At 27.8% G+C, this 17,669-nt stretch overlaps 1 protein-coding gene and 1 non-coding gene across 2 annotated transcripts; one reads left to right on the plus strand and one right to left on the minus strand.

The window, feature by feature from the left end:
• Positions 1-10,417: 10,417 nt before the first annotated feature.
• LOC130821674 (uncharacterized) lies at positions 10,418-11,175 on the minus strand. Its single transcript, XM_057687465.1, has one exon. It carries the CDS (start codon positions 10,936-10,938, stop codon positions 10,492-10,494), a length of 447 nt encoding a protein of 148 aa, XP_057543448.1. The 5' UTR covers positions 10,939-11,175; the 3' UTR covers positions 10,418-10,491.
• Positions 11,176-15,951: 4,776 nt separating this feature from the next.
• On the plus strand, positions 15,952-16,033 carry TRNAS-CGA (transfer RNA serine (anticodon CGA)). Its single transcript has one exon. It is a non-coding gene; the product is annotated as a tRNA-Ser (tRNA).
• The last annotated feature ends 1,636 nt before the right edge of the window (positions 16,034-17,669 follow it).

Consider the following 17,669-nt stretch of genomic DNA (forward strand, 5'->3'; position numbering starts at 1 on the left):
TTTTTGTTTTTAATTGGTGAAAAACAATAATTCAAGAAGTGTATTAACCTATAAAAAAAATACTCCTACTTTAATTTGTAGCTTGTATGAAAATAATTCAATCTTGTTGTTCTAATCTTGTTTCTTAATTTTTTTTAGAATGTTGTTTCTTGATTTTTTTAGAATGTTGTTCCACTGACTTCATGAAATAGAAAAATAGGCTGAGGGATAAGCAAATCCCTATCATAATACTAGCTCCATTGCAAATGAAACTCCAAAATTTACAAAAAAACTGAATTTAGAATTTTGGTTTTGTTGGGTAATTTGAAAAAAAATCATGGATTTGCGAGTTTTAATGGTATTGGTAAATTTTTAAAAAATTTTGGCTTTGGCTTAGGATTATTGCGTTTTGGCTTTGTCTTGGGTTTATTGGCGCTTCTACAACTCATTTTGCCGAAGTAAAAAAATATTTTGTTGTTCATTATACAAATGAAACTATGTCGAAATTTCGTCTCTTCGTTGGTACCCAGGAACTTTGAACTATGGATCCGCCACTGTTAAATAATACGAGCATTAACTACGCGCTATAAAAAATTCCAAAATTATATATTAAAAACTTTGCTTCAAGAACACAAAATTTAAATTTATGACTCTTGAAATTGACAAATATAAGGTATATGATATTTATAGCATAGATTACGAAATTACAAGCAGAAAGAACACAAAAATGTTTTTTAATCCTGAATCCTGATTTCAAAGGTACATTAATACGGCACTTTTTCTATTTTTGTTTTTTGTTTTTTATTTTTTATTTTTTATTCCTTCCATTCGGAGTATTTTTTGTATTAAGTTTGTTTTATTAATAAATAGTTTTTTATTTATAAAATTTTTGGATATTTAACCTTAATTATTTTAGTTTTATATTTTTTATGTTTATATATGGTATTTCTTTATACTAATCTTATTTTAACATTTTCATAATGCATATATGGAATCTCATATGTTCTTATTAACTTTATTTTAATATTTTTAAATATATGTGGTCTTTATATTTCTTTCACTGACTTTATTTTAATATTTCTTTAATGCTTATTAAAATATTACTTTATATGTAATCCATGTGAATATTATATATAAGAACATAAAATAGAAACAAATAGATTATATTTAAATATTTGATATGGTTTCATGTGTTTTCTAGATTTGATAACAATGTCGTTTTGCTGTCTTGGTCTCTGAATATCGTCTGAGTAGATTAAGCATTAGTTGTGTAAAAATGGTTCAGTGATTCTGGGGCTTGGAAGATAGGGAGAAAATAACAGATGATTAAACTATTAATTAAATTGTACGTTTTTATTGAAAAAAGCATTGATTTTTGGTGTTTGCATGAATGGAAGAGAAGCATATACAGATTCCCTATTCCGAAGGTTACGTATCATTGAAGCTCATATACCATCACATTTCATAAGCTTACTCTTAATTAAAGAAAATGATTTATCAATTTTTGATAGAATTTAAAAAATGGGTTAACAGTTTAAATTAATTACTTATAAATTTAAAAGAAATATACTATTAAAAACCAGTTGATAACATCATAATAGTATAAGTTATGACTCCTCAAGTTTATAGAGTAGGATGACTCTCTAGTCTCTACTCTCTCTTGAATATGGATAATTCGCATCGGGGTAATGTTGTGCATTTCTAAGTCTAACACTTTTGTAATAAGTTATAACATGTAATTATGTGCAATGAAATAAAAGGTTTAAATAATTTAATTTACCATTTTTAGCTCTTTTTATGGTTTGATCCTTTTGAAAACATACATTGCATTTGAAACACGAAAACAAAAATTAGTGGTTTACGATCAATAAATATGAGGACTCTGGTCGCTAACTGGTCGCTGGTCCTTGGAAATGAAAAAAGTTTGGTGCTGCAGTATGGAAAAAATCGGCTTGCAGTATTTTTTTTAAAATTATTATTATTATTATTATTATTATTATTATTTGTAGACTCAATTAGGAACAGGAACAGCAACAAGAGGGGGGTGAATTGTTGTTGTTACTAGTTTAAGCGTTTTTGCCCTGTTTTTGCGGAATTGAATAAAATAAATAAAGCTTAAACTTAGAGCGAAATAATTAAAAGAGACAAACGATTTTTACGTGGAAACCTTCTAGGCCTAAATAGAAGGAAAAACCACGACCCCTCGAGATTTCTAAATTCTCCACTATGTTTAAGGCAACTCGTTACAATTACATTAAACATCTTACTTCACTCGAAGCGCATCAACTAGGCCAACTCTTCTCTCTTAAATTGCTTCACTCAAAGCAACAAACTTAGCTTCACTAAAAGCTAATTCTCACCACTAGCTTCACTAGAAGCTTTCTCCTTAGCTTTACTCAAAGCTAATCTCTTCTCTAGCTTCATTAAAAATTATCTAATTTCCCCCTTAGACTCACCCGAGTCTAATTACAAATTCTCTCAAAAACCCTTACAAAGGATAAAAATTCTCTAAAAATAAAATCAATGAGTTGCACAAGAAAATATTATAAATTAATTGGCATTTTTAAAACAAAATTTTCTTGTAAAAATTCTTCCATAATTACGTATGATTTAATGGCTCATACTAAGGCGAGTTTTGAAGAATAACCGAGCCCACTATTTATAGAGCTAAAATCCCTAAGAATAAGGAATATTCCAATCCATTATTCCCTATCAAAAGATCATGGGAGTAATGTGGATTTTAATAACCAAGTCTTCCTACGGTTAATCTAAAAATAGGCATTTAAAGTTGACCAATTCAAGCCCACGGTTATTTAGCAATAACCGCTGTTCCCTAATAATAGGTTATGTTCCCTTTAAGCAGCAGTTTCACAAACAGCAGTTCCTGTTCCAGTAATAACTACTGGAACGTTTTTGCTATTTATAGAAACGGTTATACTTAGGAATGGTTATTTGCTAACTTATAGGTATAAAGACCGATTAAGAATGATAGCTAAGACCCATTCAACAACCGCTATTTCTATTTTTAGCAAATCCAATATTTACTAAAAATAGATCCTAAAATAAAGGATCTTTATTTAGAGGCTCATACGTAAAGTAATTTTAAGAAAACTTTTTGCCAATTAATTATAATAATTAATAAATGCAACAAATTAACTTTATTTAATACATTAACTAAAAATAATAATTATAAATAAATAACCAGAATTTCCAGTTAACGTAGGCTGACTCCAGTTCAGGAACAGTGCGCTGTTTCCAGAATCCAGTTTTGTTAGAACATCTAACTTAGGAACAGTAGACCTGCTGTCTCCATTTTACATCCCAAGTGATATACTTCTTCTAACATCTTTCGGATCCTTTTGACACGTACATTTCCATGAACTAAGCCATAGGTACTATCAACGATCACAATTAATCGGATATCGACCTGCACACAATCTCTAAACACATATTTGCTTAAGTGTAGTCATCATCAAAACTCAAGAGGTCCAACATTATTATTTTATTATTAGTATTAGTATTATTATTATTGTTATTATTAGTATTATTACAACGTTATTATTATTATTATTATTATTATTATTATTATTTTTTTTTTTTTTTTTTTTTTTTTTTTTTTTTTTTTTTTTTTTTTTTTTTTTTATTATCTGGCGACAAGCTATGTGGTCGACCCCTATGATCGCCAATTTTTTTTTTGTTTTTTTTTAAAATAATTCTTTGCGACATTCAAGTTGTGGTCGCGATTTAGTCGCCAAGTAGACCGCAATTTTTTTTTTAATAAACATAGGCGACAGTGGTTTGGAAGCCATATGGTCGCCGCCACTTTTTCAATTTGAATTTGAAAACATGGCGATGGGTTTCTCATGGTCGTGTTGTCGCCATATTTTCTATAAATAACACGCAGAATTATTGTGTATCGTATATTTCGGTAACTAAAGAATTAGAAGAGGTTTTTTATTTAATTAGTACATATTTTATTTCGTTTGTTATTTACTTGAGTTTTTTATATTCTTTTATTGTTTTATATTTTATTTTAATTGTCATTAATTTTCCTTAATAATTGTTATTAGAATAATTATATTATTATCATATATTGTTACTTTCATGAATTGTTTTATATATTTTTATTGTCATTAACTTACTAATCAGTTGAATAATTATATTATTATATTATATTTAGGTGTTAAAAATGAATTTTAGTGTGTTTCCAGATGGTGCATGATATTTGTGCTATTGTGAACGAAGGGTTATCAGAAGAGAATACGATGGTAAACAACTTCTACGAAACGAAAAAACAAATAGTTGCCTTTGGATTACCTGTTGGGAAGATAGATTGTTGTTCTAACGGATGTTTGATATATTGGGGGAATAATGCGAATGCAACTTGCTGTTATATTTGTGAAACTTCTAGATGGAGAAGAAACAGTAAGGGTGATAAGGTTTCGCGGTAATCCAAAGCACAACATTGACTTATATCTTCAACCACTAATACAAGAGCTGAATATGTTGTGGAAGGAGGGGATTTGTACATTAGATGTGTCAAGAAAGGAGAATTTTCAACTGCGAGCAGCTTTAATGTGGACAATCAATGACTTTCCAGCTTATTCGATGTTGTCCGGGTGGAGTACGGCGGGCCGATATGCTTGCCCTTACTGCATGGATGATTCACAAGCCTTGTACCTTACTCATAACATGAAGATGTGTTGGTTTGACTGTCATAGAAGGAATTTAGATAGAAGTCATCCCTATAGGAGAAATATAACAAATTTCAGATCAGGCCATATTGAGAAAAGAGATCCACCTATTATTCGGACTGGACATGAATTGCTTGATGAATTGCTTGAAGAAGATGCATCGGAACATAATAAAGAGGTTAGTAAGTACTCTGCAGGATGGAAGAAGAGGAGCATATCTTGGAATTTGCCATATTGGAAAACAAACACTTTGTTGTGTGTGCCAAGTAAAACAAAGGATCACATCAAGGGTAGAAACGAAAAACGAGTAACCTATCAAACGAGTAACGTTGTTCAAATGTCAATAGTATGACCCAACTACTACTAGAAATAGCCACGGAACAAACATTCATAAACGATAGAAATAAGTTGACATACATCAGGGTCGCTCGTATTGTTTATATGATCCATTTGTGTTGGCAAGTCAAACACGTCAATTATATTATCTTCCATATCCGAGTACAAGACAAAATTTAAAAGATGTGGATCTTATACTCTCAGAAAACGAAGAATCCGAAGATGAAGATGTTGAGAACAACGAGTATTTTAGTGATGAAGAGTAGTTTAATTATTTATATGTAATTATTTATATGTAATTATTTAATATTTTGTAATATTTAATACAATTTTATTATATTCCTCCGAATTATTAATATTTTGCAGTAATAATAATAATAACAACAACAACAATAATAATAATAACACATAAAAATAAGTAGTAATAATAATAATAATAATAATAATAATAATAATAATAATAATAATAACAACAATAATAATAATAATAATAATAATAATAATAATAATAATAATAATAATAATAATAATAACAACAACGTTGTAATAATACTAATAATAACAATAATAATAATACTAATAATAATAATAATAATAATAATAATAATAATAATAATAATAATAATAATAACAACAACAATAATAATAATAATAATGAAAATAACAACAACAACAACAATAATAATAATAATAATAATAATTTAAAAAAAATACTGCAAGCCGATCTTTTCCTTACTGCAGCACGCAAATTTTTTTCATTTCCAAGGCCCAGCGACCAACTAGCGACCAGCGTGCTGGTCGCTAACATCAGAGAGTCAAACCTCCTATCATGTCAATGCTTAGCGACCAACCAGCGACCACACTGGCGGTCGCTAAATATTGATTATAAAAGCCGTGTATTCTGCTCTCATTTCTCATTTCCTACGACTCTATCTTCACTTACCTTATACTTCTTCATTCCTTATACACGTTATTATCTTTCCAACTCCATTTTTTCTTTTCATTCATTATTCTCAATCTCTATTTATTTTCTTTTCTTTCTTAATCTCATCCTCATCATCTTGGGGTTACAACTTATTTTCAACTCTAAAATTCTCATCTTGTTATTTTCAATCTCTTAATTTGTATTTTACTCTTAATCTATAAGTTAAAACATAGTCATATGGGATCTTGTTTGATTCGTCTCAATACAAGGATTATTAATATCAACTTTTTATAATTTTTAATTAAGCATAATTTGAGATATTAAGAGTTAAAATGTTGCCTCGGCAAGTGTGAAAAGTCAAATGGGACAGTTCAGCTGAATAGGAGGGAGTATTTTTTTGTATTTTTTCAATGATCTTGATGATTATGATAATATTTTGTTTCATGATGCCTTTTTTTTTTTATCAATTTCGAATTATGGTATAACTTGAGCATGTTTAATGTTATTTTTTTTCCTAGATTTTATTTTATGTTATTTTCGACATATTTTTATGTTTTTTTTAATATTTTCGAATAATGGCATTTTTGAAACATGTTTAGTGCTAATATTTTCCAGTTTTTTCTTATATTCATATTTAGTTTTAAATCGTTTTTTTTAATATTTGAAGAACAATCGAAAGGTCAAAGAGCCACAGCCTATGGAGTTCAATAATCAATTATGGGAAGCGGTGCAAATGGTAAATGAAGTTCAATAATCAATTAAGGAAAGCAGTGCAAATGCAAAATGTTCAGACTGTCTATGAGACTCACCAAAGGCTGACTGAACAAATTCAAAGAGAACGAGAACTCTTTTTTAAAATTCATTCAATCCCATCTCAATTTGTAACAACCCTCTCTTCCAAATGAATGATTAAATATATGTACTTTTTGTGACTTTGTACATAAACTTTAATTATATATATATATATATTTCCAGCTCTTTATTTTTATTTACTTGTTTTATGTGTATATATATATTTATTTTAATATTACAACAAATATATATATATATATATATATATATATGTATACTAGTAAATATAATAGGCGACAGTTGGCGACGGAAAGCGGGTCGCTAAGCAGGCTGATAGGCCGGCGACGACACAGCTACGACATGGTGGTCGCCCGGTGGCGACTAAATAGCTAGAAGATGGTGGTCGCCAGTTTGGCGACGGGATTCGGGTCGCAAATTGGTCGCTAAGAAAAGGCGAGGAAATGGCGTCCATTTTGAGATTAGCGACGAAAGGAATAGCGACCATCTCGTATCTCGTCGCCAGCCCGTCGCCAAACCTTGACCGTTTAGCTATCAAATGGCGATGAAATGGTTTGTCGCCATTTTATTATTTTTTTGTAGTGATATATATATATATATATATATATATATATATATATATATATATATATATATATATATATATATATATATATATATATATATATATATATATATATATATATATATATATATATATATATATATATATATATATATATATATATACACACCCGATAATGTTAGGAATTCTATATAGTATATATATTATTGCTAATATATAGTACCAGTGGTTTTATATATAAATTGATTACTTCATATATTTTACTTAAATACGCATTAATTATATATTTTATTTGTCCATTTGAATTTGCAATATAAATTTCTAAGATCATTCTCAATGGTGAAGAAATACTTAAAATGTGAAGTTTTTTTGCTCAAAATATCCCGATTAGTGAGCAAAACCAAAAACCTCACAAACATTTTTTTACACTCTATGGAGTGGAAAATTTTTTAGAGAACAACTTTGTTCACCAAAAAAATAAGAAGTTGACACTTGTCCAAATAATATTTATATTTTTTAAATAACCTTTTTTTTATTTATACATATATTAAAATATATATATAAATATACTAATTGTCATAAAATTTTATGTTTTATAATTAGAAATCTATTTTGCTGTATTTTAATATGCTCTAAATATTTTATTTTTCTTCTAATTCTACATAAATTAGTATTTAAGAAGTGGTGAGAAAACTTTTTTATTTTCTCATTGATGGGATGAAATTTTTATATCAAAAATTTTCACACAAAAAACTGTGGATAAGAAGAAAAATATAGAGAGAGAATGGTGATGAATTTTTTCCCACACCATTAAGAATGCTCTAATAAAAGTATATGAAGAGTTTTTTAGTCCTATTATATAAACTCAATTAGACGGAGAGAGTATTATTTTTAAGCTAATTCCCGTGAGGATTAGTAAATAACAGTGATTTGTCTTCTCATTATTTTATGATTTTAATTTGTACCTTTTTTAATTTCATTTATTTTATTATTAATTTTTTGTCTTTTTATAATGATTTACAAATAACAGCTATTAATTAAGAATTATTGTAGTTTCGGTCATCACCAAGCACTACAAAAAGAATTGAATTTGGAGACAAAAACCATTTTTGAGGAGAGAAGTTTAGTGACAAAAGTGCTTTGTCACCAATTAGTGACAAAGATTTTTTGTAGCCAAATTTGTCGCTAAATTATTTTCTAATATAATGAATTTAAATTTTAGAGAAATGGGCGGGAAAAGGTGAAATTGAATAGTAAAAAACGTTTAGCGACAAAGTGTTTGTCGCTTAACTATTTTCTAAATTCAAAATTCAAAATGGGCAAATTTTAGCGACAAAGCTTTTGTCGCTAACATTTTTCTCGGACTTTAAATACGTACTTTAATCCCTTTCTCATTTCCTTCTTTAAACTTATTCTCTTTCTTCTCCAACTTCTCTCTACTTAATAACTTTTCTCCTCCTCTCTACTTCTCACCACTCAAATTCAGCAACTTTTTGGTGTTTTTCAGGCGAAAAGTCTTGCCTTGCCATAGGTAATCTTACTCTTTAACTATTTTTTCATTGTTCTTACAGACTTTTAACATGCATTGTTTATGTTTTTGTTTTATGTCGAATTTGATTCAATTCTTTTGTTTTATGTCGATTTTTGTCCAATTTTTTTTGTCTCAATTTAGTTCATGATGTTGTTGTTTTTCTTTTCATTTTCTGTCAAATTATTTTTTTATGTTGATTTTGATGTTATTTTTTTCAAAATTTTGTCCAGCCCTGGTAGATCTGGTGGATCTTGTGGATCGCATGATTTCCGCAGCGGTGATAGTCACTCTAGTCATAGTGGTTATTACTAATTTTTTTATTTAGACATTGATTTTTGTATATACATTGATGTAAACAATTATTTTTGTAATATATATCTAACTTTTAATTAATAATCAATTTAATCATATAATTTTAATTTAATTATTTTTGTTGATTATGTATAGTTTTTGAGTATCATTTATAAAAAAATATGTGAATATTTGTTATTATTGTTAAATAATAATAGTAAAAATTACTATTACTATTTAATAATAAAGACAAATATTCTTTTTTTATAACTTGGAAATAAATTAGCTATAAAATAGGCGACAAAATACTTTTTTAGCGACAAATTTTTTAGCAACTAAAGGTTTTGTCGCCTATTTTGTTGCTAAACCCCTTTTGTGACAAAATAAGTGACAAAAACTATTTGTCAATAAATGCTTTTGTATTTGCTGTGAAGTCACCAATCACCAGTGTTCACCACTGCGGTGGACAGGTTGATCTCCAGTAACCCACGCTCGTATCTACTAATTATGCTGCAACATTAAAGCTGATTGGACGTGCTTTTTTCATCTAACGATCTAGATCTTGAGATTTAGAAATCTAACGGCCTACATGCTTGTCTTCTTATTATTTTATTGTTTGTTGTTATTGTAATTTTGAAAGGAAATCATATAATATAAGAGAATGAAAGAGTTAGATGAAAATTAAATTCAAGATTTTATAAAAAAGTGGCCTTTAACTACTCAAACTAAAACAAAATCCGTTCCAAGGTTCAACAAGAAAACAAGTAGAAAGAAGCGAAACTAACCCAAATATTTTGGTCTACAAAAAAATGCCTTAGCACTTAGCTAGCATGCATCTAATTTCAAGCCACCCTCTCAAAAACAGATCATCAATAATGGTCATAATAATTTTCTCTTTAAAATCGAAAATCATAAAAATACATTAAAAAAAGAAAAGGCTGAAAGTTGGTGTCAATACCTTTAAATGTATACATAATTAAAGTGAAAATATACAATTTAGGTTAAAAGTTAGTGTCAATATCTTTGAATATATACATACTTAAATTGAAAATATTTAATTTATATCTCAGTTAAAAATATTAAATACTATATCAACAAAATAAATTAAATTACAGACTATGTATATATATCAGATAATACTAATTTATCTACAATAAGATAAAAGCAAATATATATAAAACAAACATCCATATATATATATATATATATATATATATATATATATATATATATATATATATATATATATATATATATATATATATATATATATATATAAAGCTAGCTAAAAAATGTAATATAAAATTGATAAAAACCCATAAACCTAATTAATTAAATCCAACCTCAACTTACAAGTGAATTATGCATATTCATTCCCATCCACAACATCCACACTTGCCGAACAAAACAACAACTTTCTAAAAATAGATTTAAGAGTTGAACATGATACTTCTTTAACATTCTTAATTGATTTCTTCTCCTTGTTTAACTCGTTCTTTGACTCATTGCTTGATCTCTTCTTACTACTACTTCCATTCACAACTCGTTCCTTGACTCGTCCAATACATTTCTTAGTCTTTTCATTCACACTTTCTTTCCTTGTAAAAGTGTAACTTTTTAAGTAAATTTGCCTACACGATACACTCTCCACTACTTTCGGCCTCGGGTGACCGGGGCCTCGAAAACTTACCGATCTGACGAATTCGGCGTCGGATTCCGGCCATTTGTAGAGGTTTACATACGTGGCGCGTACTCTTGTAGGAACCCTAGTGTCTTCTATACAATTTGAAATGCATATTGAGCTCATTTTGATCTCTCTTTTTCCTTTCCTTCTCTCTAACTTTAGATTATATATAATATAATATGTCTTTATGGGTATGAGTTGTCGCCTTTTTAACTTCTTTAGATTCTGATCATAGTTTCTATAAGCGGGATACACAGGGTATGATGATGATGATTAGTATTTACAAATTTGTTTTTTTTTAAAAAAATTTGATCTTAATTTGTGGTGAAAGAGTACAATAAAATATGATTTAAATGAAGAAATAAGTGGATGGAACGAAAGAAGAAAATTTATAAATGGAAAATTAGGCTTAGATTGCAAGTGAAGATATATGTATATGGATTAGAACCATCCATAAGAAAATTGAGACTTACTATTATGATTGCAGTATGTTGCTACTTTCTTGATAAAGTAGCTTGTGCTATGATTTGTCATAATTAATGTGTAATAACTATGTTTTTGTGTAATTTGTTTTTTCTTTGTGTTTGTGTTGTATGTAATTAAATGTAATTAGGTTAAATAAATTTAAAAATAAAAAGTATACTCTATATGTGTTAATTTTTGCCCATATATTATTTTATTCATTTATTTGCTTAATATTATTTTTGGATATAACTTCATTTATAATATCTCAACAAAATACTTATTTTTTCTTAATTTTTATATCATTCTTATAAAGAGTAATTTTAAATGAATACTCATATTATTTTTAAGAGATTGTTAGACTATTTAATTTTAGTTTGTCTTTTTTACTTTGCTATTATTTATTTTATATAAACTTTTTTTACCATTTATTCATTCATATCCGCACATTTTAATTTTCATTAATATCATCGATACAATTTAAAATAATTTTAATTATTTTTTAATCTTTATATAAAATTTAAGGAGTGAGAGAGTGTAAGGTTGGCACGTAGCCATGCACTCATTTAGTCACGCAATTTATATCATAATTTATAATTTATGATGTAACAGCATAATGATAATGATTAATGTATATCATGCTTCTGATACAATTATGATAACAACCAAACTTCAAAAAGATGGCTATAACAAAGTAGTAGTAGTATGTAGAAGAGGTAGTTAATTAATGAAATTTTGCTGAAAGTAATGGCTGATGGAGTTATAAGGCATATCATTACTAACATTGTCAACAATTTCATAGCAATACTACTTATTAAAATAGTATTACTCTTAAGACTTATTATACTCTTTGTTTTCATTGGCTATTTTTAAGGAATATTTTATATGGTAGGTACGAACTTTTGTAAAAGACTAATGGTAGCAAATCTTAAAAAAATTTCACAAAATAACATTGTACTTTTGGAGTTCAAGCTATCATAGCATTATGAATAAAAAAGGTTTGATTTTTCATTGACTTGATAAATGTCCTTTTTGCCCTTGTGTTATTTACTTAAAATACAGTAACTCCTTGTGTTATTTCTTCAACCATGTTTTCAAATTCTGCATACTCAAAAAGTTTTTTAAGGCCACCAATAATGAGGCTATACTATAAAATACAAATGTAAAACTTGCTCTTTCTTTAATTGGGTGAAGGAAGAAGATTTGACAAAATATAAAGGACAAAGGTGATATAATAGGATGGAAGAAGGACATATGTGGGAAGAAGAAGGTGGATGAAAGAAGATGAATGAAAGAAGATGGATGAAGTAGAAGACAACGACAAAAAATAAATTCCCCAAGAAAATGAAAAATCAAACGTTTTTTGGTTTATAATATTACGACAACTTGAATTCCAAAAATACATTGCTATTTTATGGAACTTTTTTATAAGAATTCATAGTTAAATTTGACACTAAAAATTCGAAAATTCTATTTAAGAATAACCATGAAAACAGATAGAGTAATATTTAGTTAAATGGTTGGCAAGTTTGAGGTTTTTATAATTGTAGTCATGAAGTTGTTTTTGCAAATTATAGCGAAAAATAATCAAAAAGCGTAAAGATTGCAGCCAAATTGCTTAATTTTGGTGAACTTAAAATTACATGACCTCATAGGTGGATCCAATTGGATCCTGCGATTTGCATATGAGCACACTGAAATTTTGTAAAAAAATTTGTAGTTTGTAGGAATACCTAAGACCTTTCGTATTAAAGCCTTTACGGGAATGCTCATGACCAATTAAGCTACACACTTACTATGTAACTCTTGTCTCTTGATATTCTTATTGCTTAATCTACCATAAAGTACAAGTATATATACATTTCAATTCACAATGTGGAAAATTAATCAGACAATTTGAAATCTCGTCGAAATTGATTAGAGAATATTATTTTTTTTAGGTTGAATTGTAAACAATAATTTTTAACATATATATTTATAATTTTATAATATTTTTATTAAATAGTTTTTGTCAAAATTGTGCTTTTACTGAATTTGTGTTCTGGATCTGCCATATTTTTTGACGTATTAACTTTTTCATTCATCTTTAACTTGCCAAATTACTGTTAACTTTAATTTAACGTAGTTAGTCTAAGCCATCTTTTCATCTTATTTTTTTTAAATGAAAGGTGATCTAAGTATACTTCCATCAAGAAGAAATGTCAGAAAACTAAGATGTCATTGATTCAAGTAGGACCTACTGTTAGAATATGTAATATATTATAGGGCCTCAAGCATTAGCAAGTTGATGGTTATCAAGGAACCAACTCAACTAAAAGTTTAAGTTGATGATTAAGGACCCATGATATGTTATATACTCTAACACGCCCCCTCACACGTGAGCCCATTGAGCTAGAAGGGTGGATGCGCATAGACACTGAATATGCCACTTTAAATGAAGGGTGGTTGAGATTTGAACACGTGATCTCTTATCATGTTGGCTTTTGATACCATGTCAAGAAACCAACTCAACCAGAAGTTTAAGCTGATGGTTGAGGTCGTTTTTTAACACCTACATCTAACCACACCTCAACATATATAAGGTACTAAATCATGAGAGTTTATCAAAATCCGGCTAGTAATTGGCCGTAATCCTCACTGTTGATTTTTCATAGTTGTTATTCTCAATAACATAACTTTGAAGGAAATTAAAGAACAAAATAAATTTTGATATTATTTTATCTTCTTATTTTAGAAAATATTATATTAGAATATTTTTCTCTTTATTTCAGGAATTTAAGATATCTTGTTATTCTAATTTCTATGTTTAAGTCATTGATCTCTTATATAGATAGAGGTAGCCTCTCATTATTATTTAATACAAGCCAAGTATTCAAAACTCAAATCAGTCTTATTTCCGCATTAAGATTTTCTACATGGTATCAGAGCCGTAAGGTTTTCCTAGACGGAAAAACTCAATCGGCTATTTATCATTAATCATAATCGACCAAAATCGATTCAAACAAAAACCAAAACCAATCAAACCAAACCAAAACAAACAAAACCATGATATCCATAGAACAAATGGAACAAATGTTCTAACTTTTTCAAAAAAATGACCCAAAAACTTGAACAACCAATCCAAATTGAAAAACTAAACTAACAAAATTACACTACATGTTGTAAGCAAATAAAACAGAAACTGGTGATCGGGAAAAGCTCAACCATATAACCGTCATCCCTCCATCCACCATAAATCCACAATGGGTTCAAAATGATTATATGGTGATCTCATGGATCATCAACAATATCGACCAAGATCGGGAAAAGCTCGGACCCGTTTCGTTATCTCCCATTGATGAGACAGTACAACGTGAGGTCGTGAGGGGGAGAAGTATGGTAGAAAATCAAAAACCAGATGTAAAAACAAAACCAAATGAACCAAATCAAAAACCAAAAAAAACAAACCGAAACCAAGATTCAAACCGACACACCCAAAATTATACCCCAAAACCAAACCAAAGAACCCCAAATTCAAACCTAATCCCAGTTTCAAAATGAAAGACGTCGGCGAGAGGAGCAGTCATCAACTATTTTGAAGGAAAAGAAGAGGAGAAAAAGAAAGAGAGGGAAGAGAGAGAAAGTAAAGGCACCGATGAGAGAGAAGACGTCGGGGAAGTCGGTAAAGGCGGTGAGCGTGGTGGTAACCACGATGGCAATGGCAGCAAAACAGCAGAAAAGAGAGGGAGAGAGAGAATCAAAAAAGGGAAAGAGCAAGTAAATGGGAAAATTTTTCTAAAAATTACCTTATACATTGAGGTTGTTGCCTCTTATTTTCCCTCAACTCTTAAACTACCCGTGAACCCCTTAACCTAACAATTCAAATTCCATAAATTTGGCCCAAATGATGAAATTAACCAACTCAACTTATTTTTTGAGTTTTTACCCAAACATAACATATTTGAAATTAATTATGATAAACTTGCTGAAAATATCATCAGACTTTCATATGTCAAATCAAAAGATCAACTAACATATTTTCTATTTAAGGCAATCGGTTCAAAAGCGTTGAAGAATAGTTTTTGCAAGTTTGGTCTCGGTGATCCCAATATCAAGCATGAGGGGGGAGTGTAGGAAAATAAAGAACAAAATAAGCTTTGATATTATTTTATCTTCTTATTTTAGGAAATATTATGTTAAAATATTTTTCTCTTTATTTTAGGAATTTAAAATATCTTGTTATTCTAATTTCTATGTTTAAGTCATTGATCTCTTGTATAGATAGAGGTAGTACCTCTTATTATTATTTAATACAAGCTAAGTATTCAAAACTCAAATTAGTTTTATTTCCGCATTAAGATTTTCTACAAATTTTACGACTCTAATATGAAAAAACCTCAAAATTAACCACTATTTTTGCCAAAAAGTAAATTAAAATATTATTTTGTTATCACTCAAACGTTTTATTTAATTCTCATTTATACATTTAATTTTTTTTATATCATTCTCATAAATGTCTCAGCTTTCTATAAAAATATCATTGTACTCGCATTTTAAATTTTTTCCACCAAATATCATTGGTGCAAATTTGGTAAAACAATGAGTAGTGTTGCACCAAAACACTAGATCAAGGTGGAAGAGTATTGCAGTAGTATTATTATTTTATATAATGTATTAGTAACATCACAATAAGAAGTCGATATGTCCGAGTGGTTAAGGAGACAGACTCGAAATCTGTTGGGCTTTGCCTGCGCAGGTTCGAATCCTGCTGTCGACGCTTTTTTATTTGTTCCCTAGCTGGTACCTTTTTTATTATTAAAACGTTTCATATTTTTGCGGGAAATTTGCAAAAAAACACCTTTTAAAACCCTTTTTTTGCAAAGAAACACCTTTTATAATTTTTTTTGTAAAAAAAACACCTTTTAAGAGACTTTTTTTAAAAAAAAAACACCTTAAATCAGTTTCCGGTGACTTTGGTCAACTTTCCGGCGTTGACTATGCCAGTCAACGTCGGAAAGTTGACCAAAGTCACCGGAAACTGATTTAAGGTGTTTTTTTAAAAAAAAAGTCTCTTAAAAGGTGTTTTTTTACAAAAAAAATTATAAAAGGTGTTTCTTTACAAAAAAGGGTTTTTAAAGGTGTTTCTTTGCAAATTTCCCTTATTATTATTATTAATTTTCTTAAAATTTTTTTTTATTTTTTTTTATATAATAATAAAAATAAATTTTTTTAAAAAAAATAATATTAATAATAAAAATAAAAATAAAAATAAAAACAAAAATTTTAAAAAAAGTTAAAAAAAATTTTAAAAATTTAATAATAATAAAAAAAATAAAAAGTATAAAAAAATATAAAATAACAATAATAATAATTAAAAATAATAATAATAATAATAAAATTAAAAATAAAAATTAAATTAAAAAAATATTTTTTTTAAAAAAAATAAGAATAATAATATTTATTATTATTATTATTATTATTAATTTTTTAAAATTTTTTTTAACTTTTTTTAAAATTTTTGTTTTTATTTTTATTTTTATTTTTATTATTAATATTATTTTTTTTAAAAAAATTTATTTTTATTCTTAATATAAAAAAAAATTTAAAAAAAAAAAATTTTTAAAAAATTAATAATAATAATAATTAGGGAAATTTGCAAAGAAACACCTTTTAAAACCCTTTTTTGTAAAAAAACACCATTTATAATTTTTTTTGTAAAAAAACACCTTTTAAGAGACTTTTTTTTTTAAAAAAACACCTTAAATCAGTTTCCGGTGACTTTGGTCAACTTTCCGGCGTTGACTGGCATAGTCAACGCCGGAAAGTTGACAAAAGTCACCGGAAACTGATTTAAGGTGTTTTTTTTAAAAAAAAGTCTCTTAAAAGGTGTTTTTTTACAAAAAAAATTATAAAAGATGTTTTTTTACAAAAAAGTGGTTTTAAAAGGTGTTTCTTTGCAAATTTCTCTATTTTTGCCACTTTTAGTAGAAGTGAATTTAAGTCAAATTCCATTCAACCACATTTTGTTCTAAGAACGTTCAAACAAACATATCTTCCTCAAATGGTTCATCACAAATTAATTATTTTCAAATTGTCGTGAAAGACATGTTAAATATATGAATTAAATAGCTTAATTAATACAAATTAAAGAAAAAAAAAAGAATATAAGCTTGTTGTTTTGAGGTCGTCTCTAAGAGACGAACTCTCACAAAAGTATCTATTATTTATTGACATTTCACTCAAATTATCTCTCATGTCAGTTAGAATAATTACGAACCGAACTTTTTAATAAAGTTTTCTCCAAACTTATACTTCACTACAATAAAAAGTCCATTTTTCTTGGTAATAACGACCCATCTAACCATTTACTTCAAATTTTCATTTAATATGAAGCTTATTATTATTCAACTCGT

The sequence above is a fragment of the Amaranthus tricolor genome, chromosome 1 (genome assembly GCF_026212465.1).
Source record: "Amaranthus tricolor cultivar Red isolate AtriRed21 chromosome 1, ASM2621246v1, whole genome shotgun sequence".
Classification (NCBI taxonomy): domain Eukaryota; kingdom Viridiplantae; phylum Streptophyta; class Magnoliopsida; order Caryophyllales; family Amaranthaceae; genus Amaranthus; species Amaranthus tricolor.

What these genes read in the sequence shown, in the direction of transcription:
- LOC130821674 (XM_057687465.1), bottom strand. Translation starts at nt 10,938, where the DNA reads ATGAGCTCAATATGCATTTCAAATTGTATAGAAGACACTAGGGTTCCT.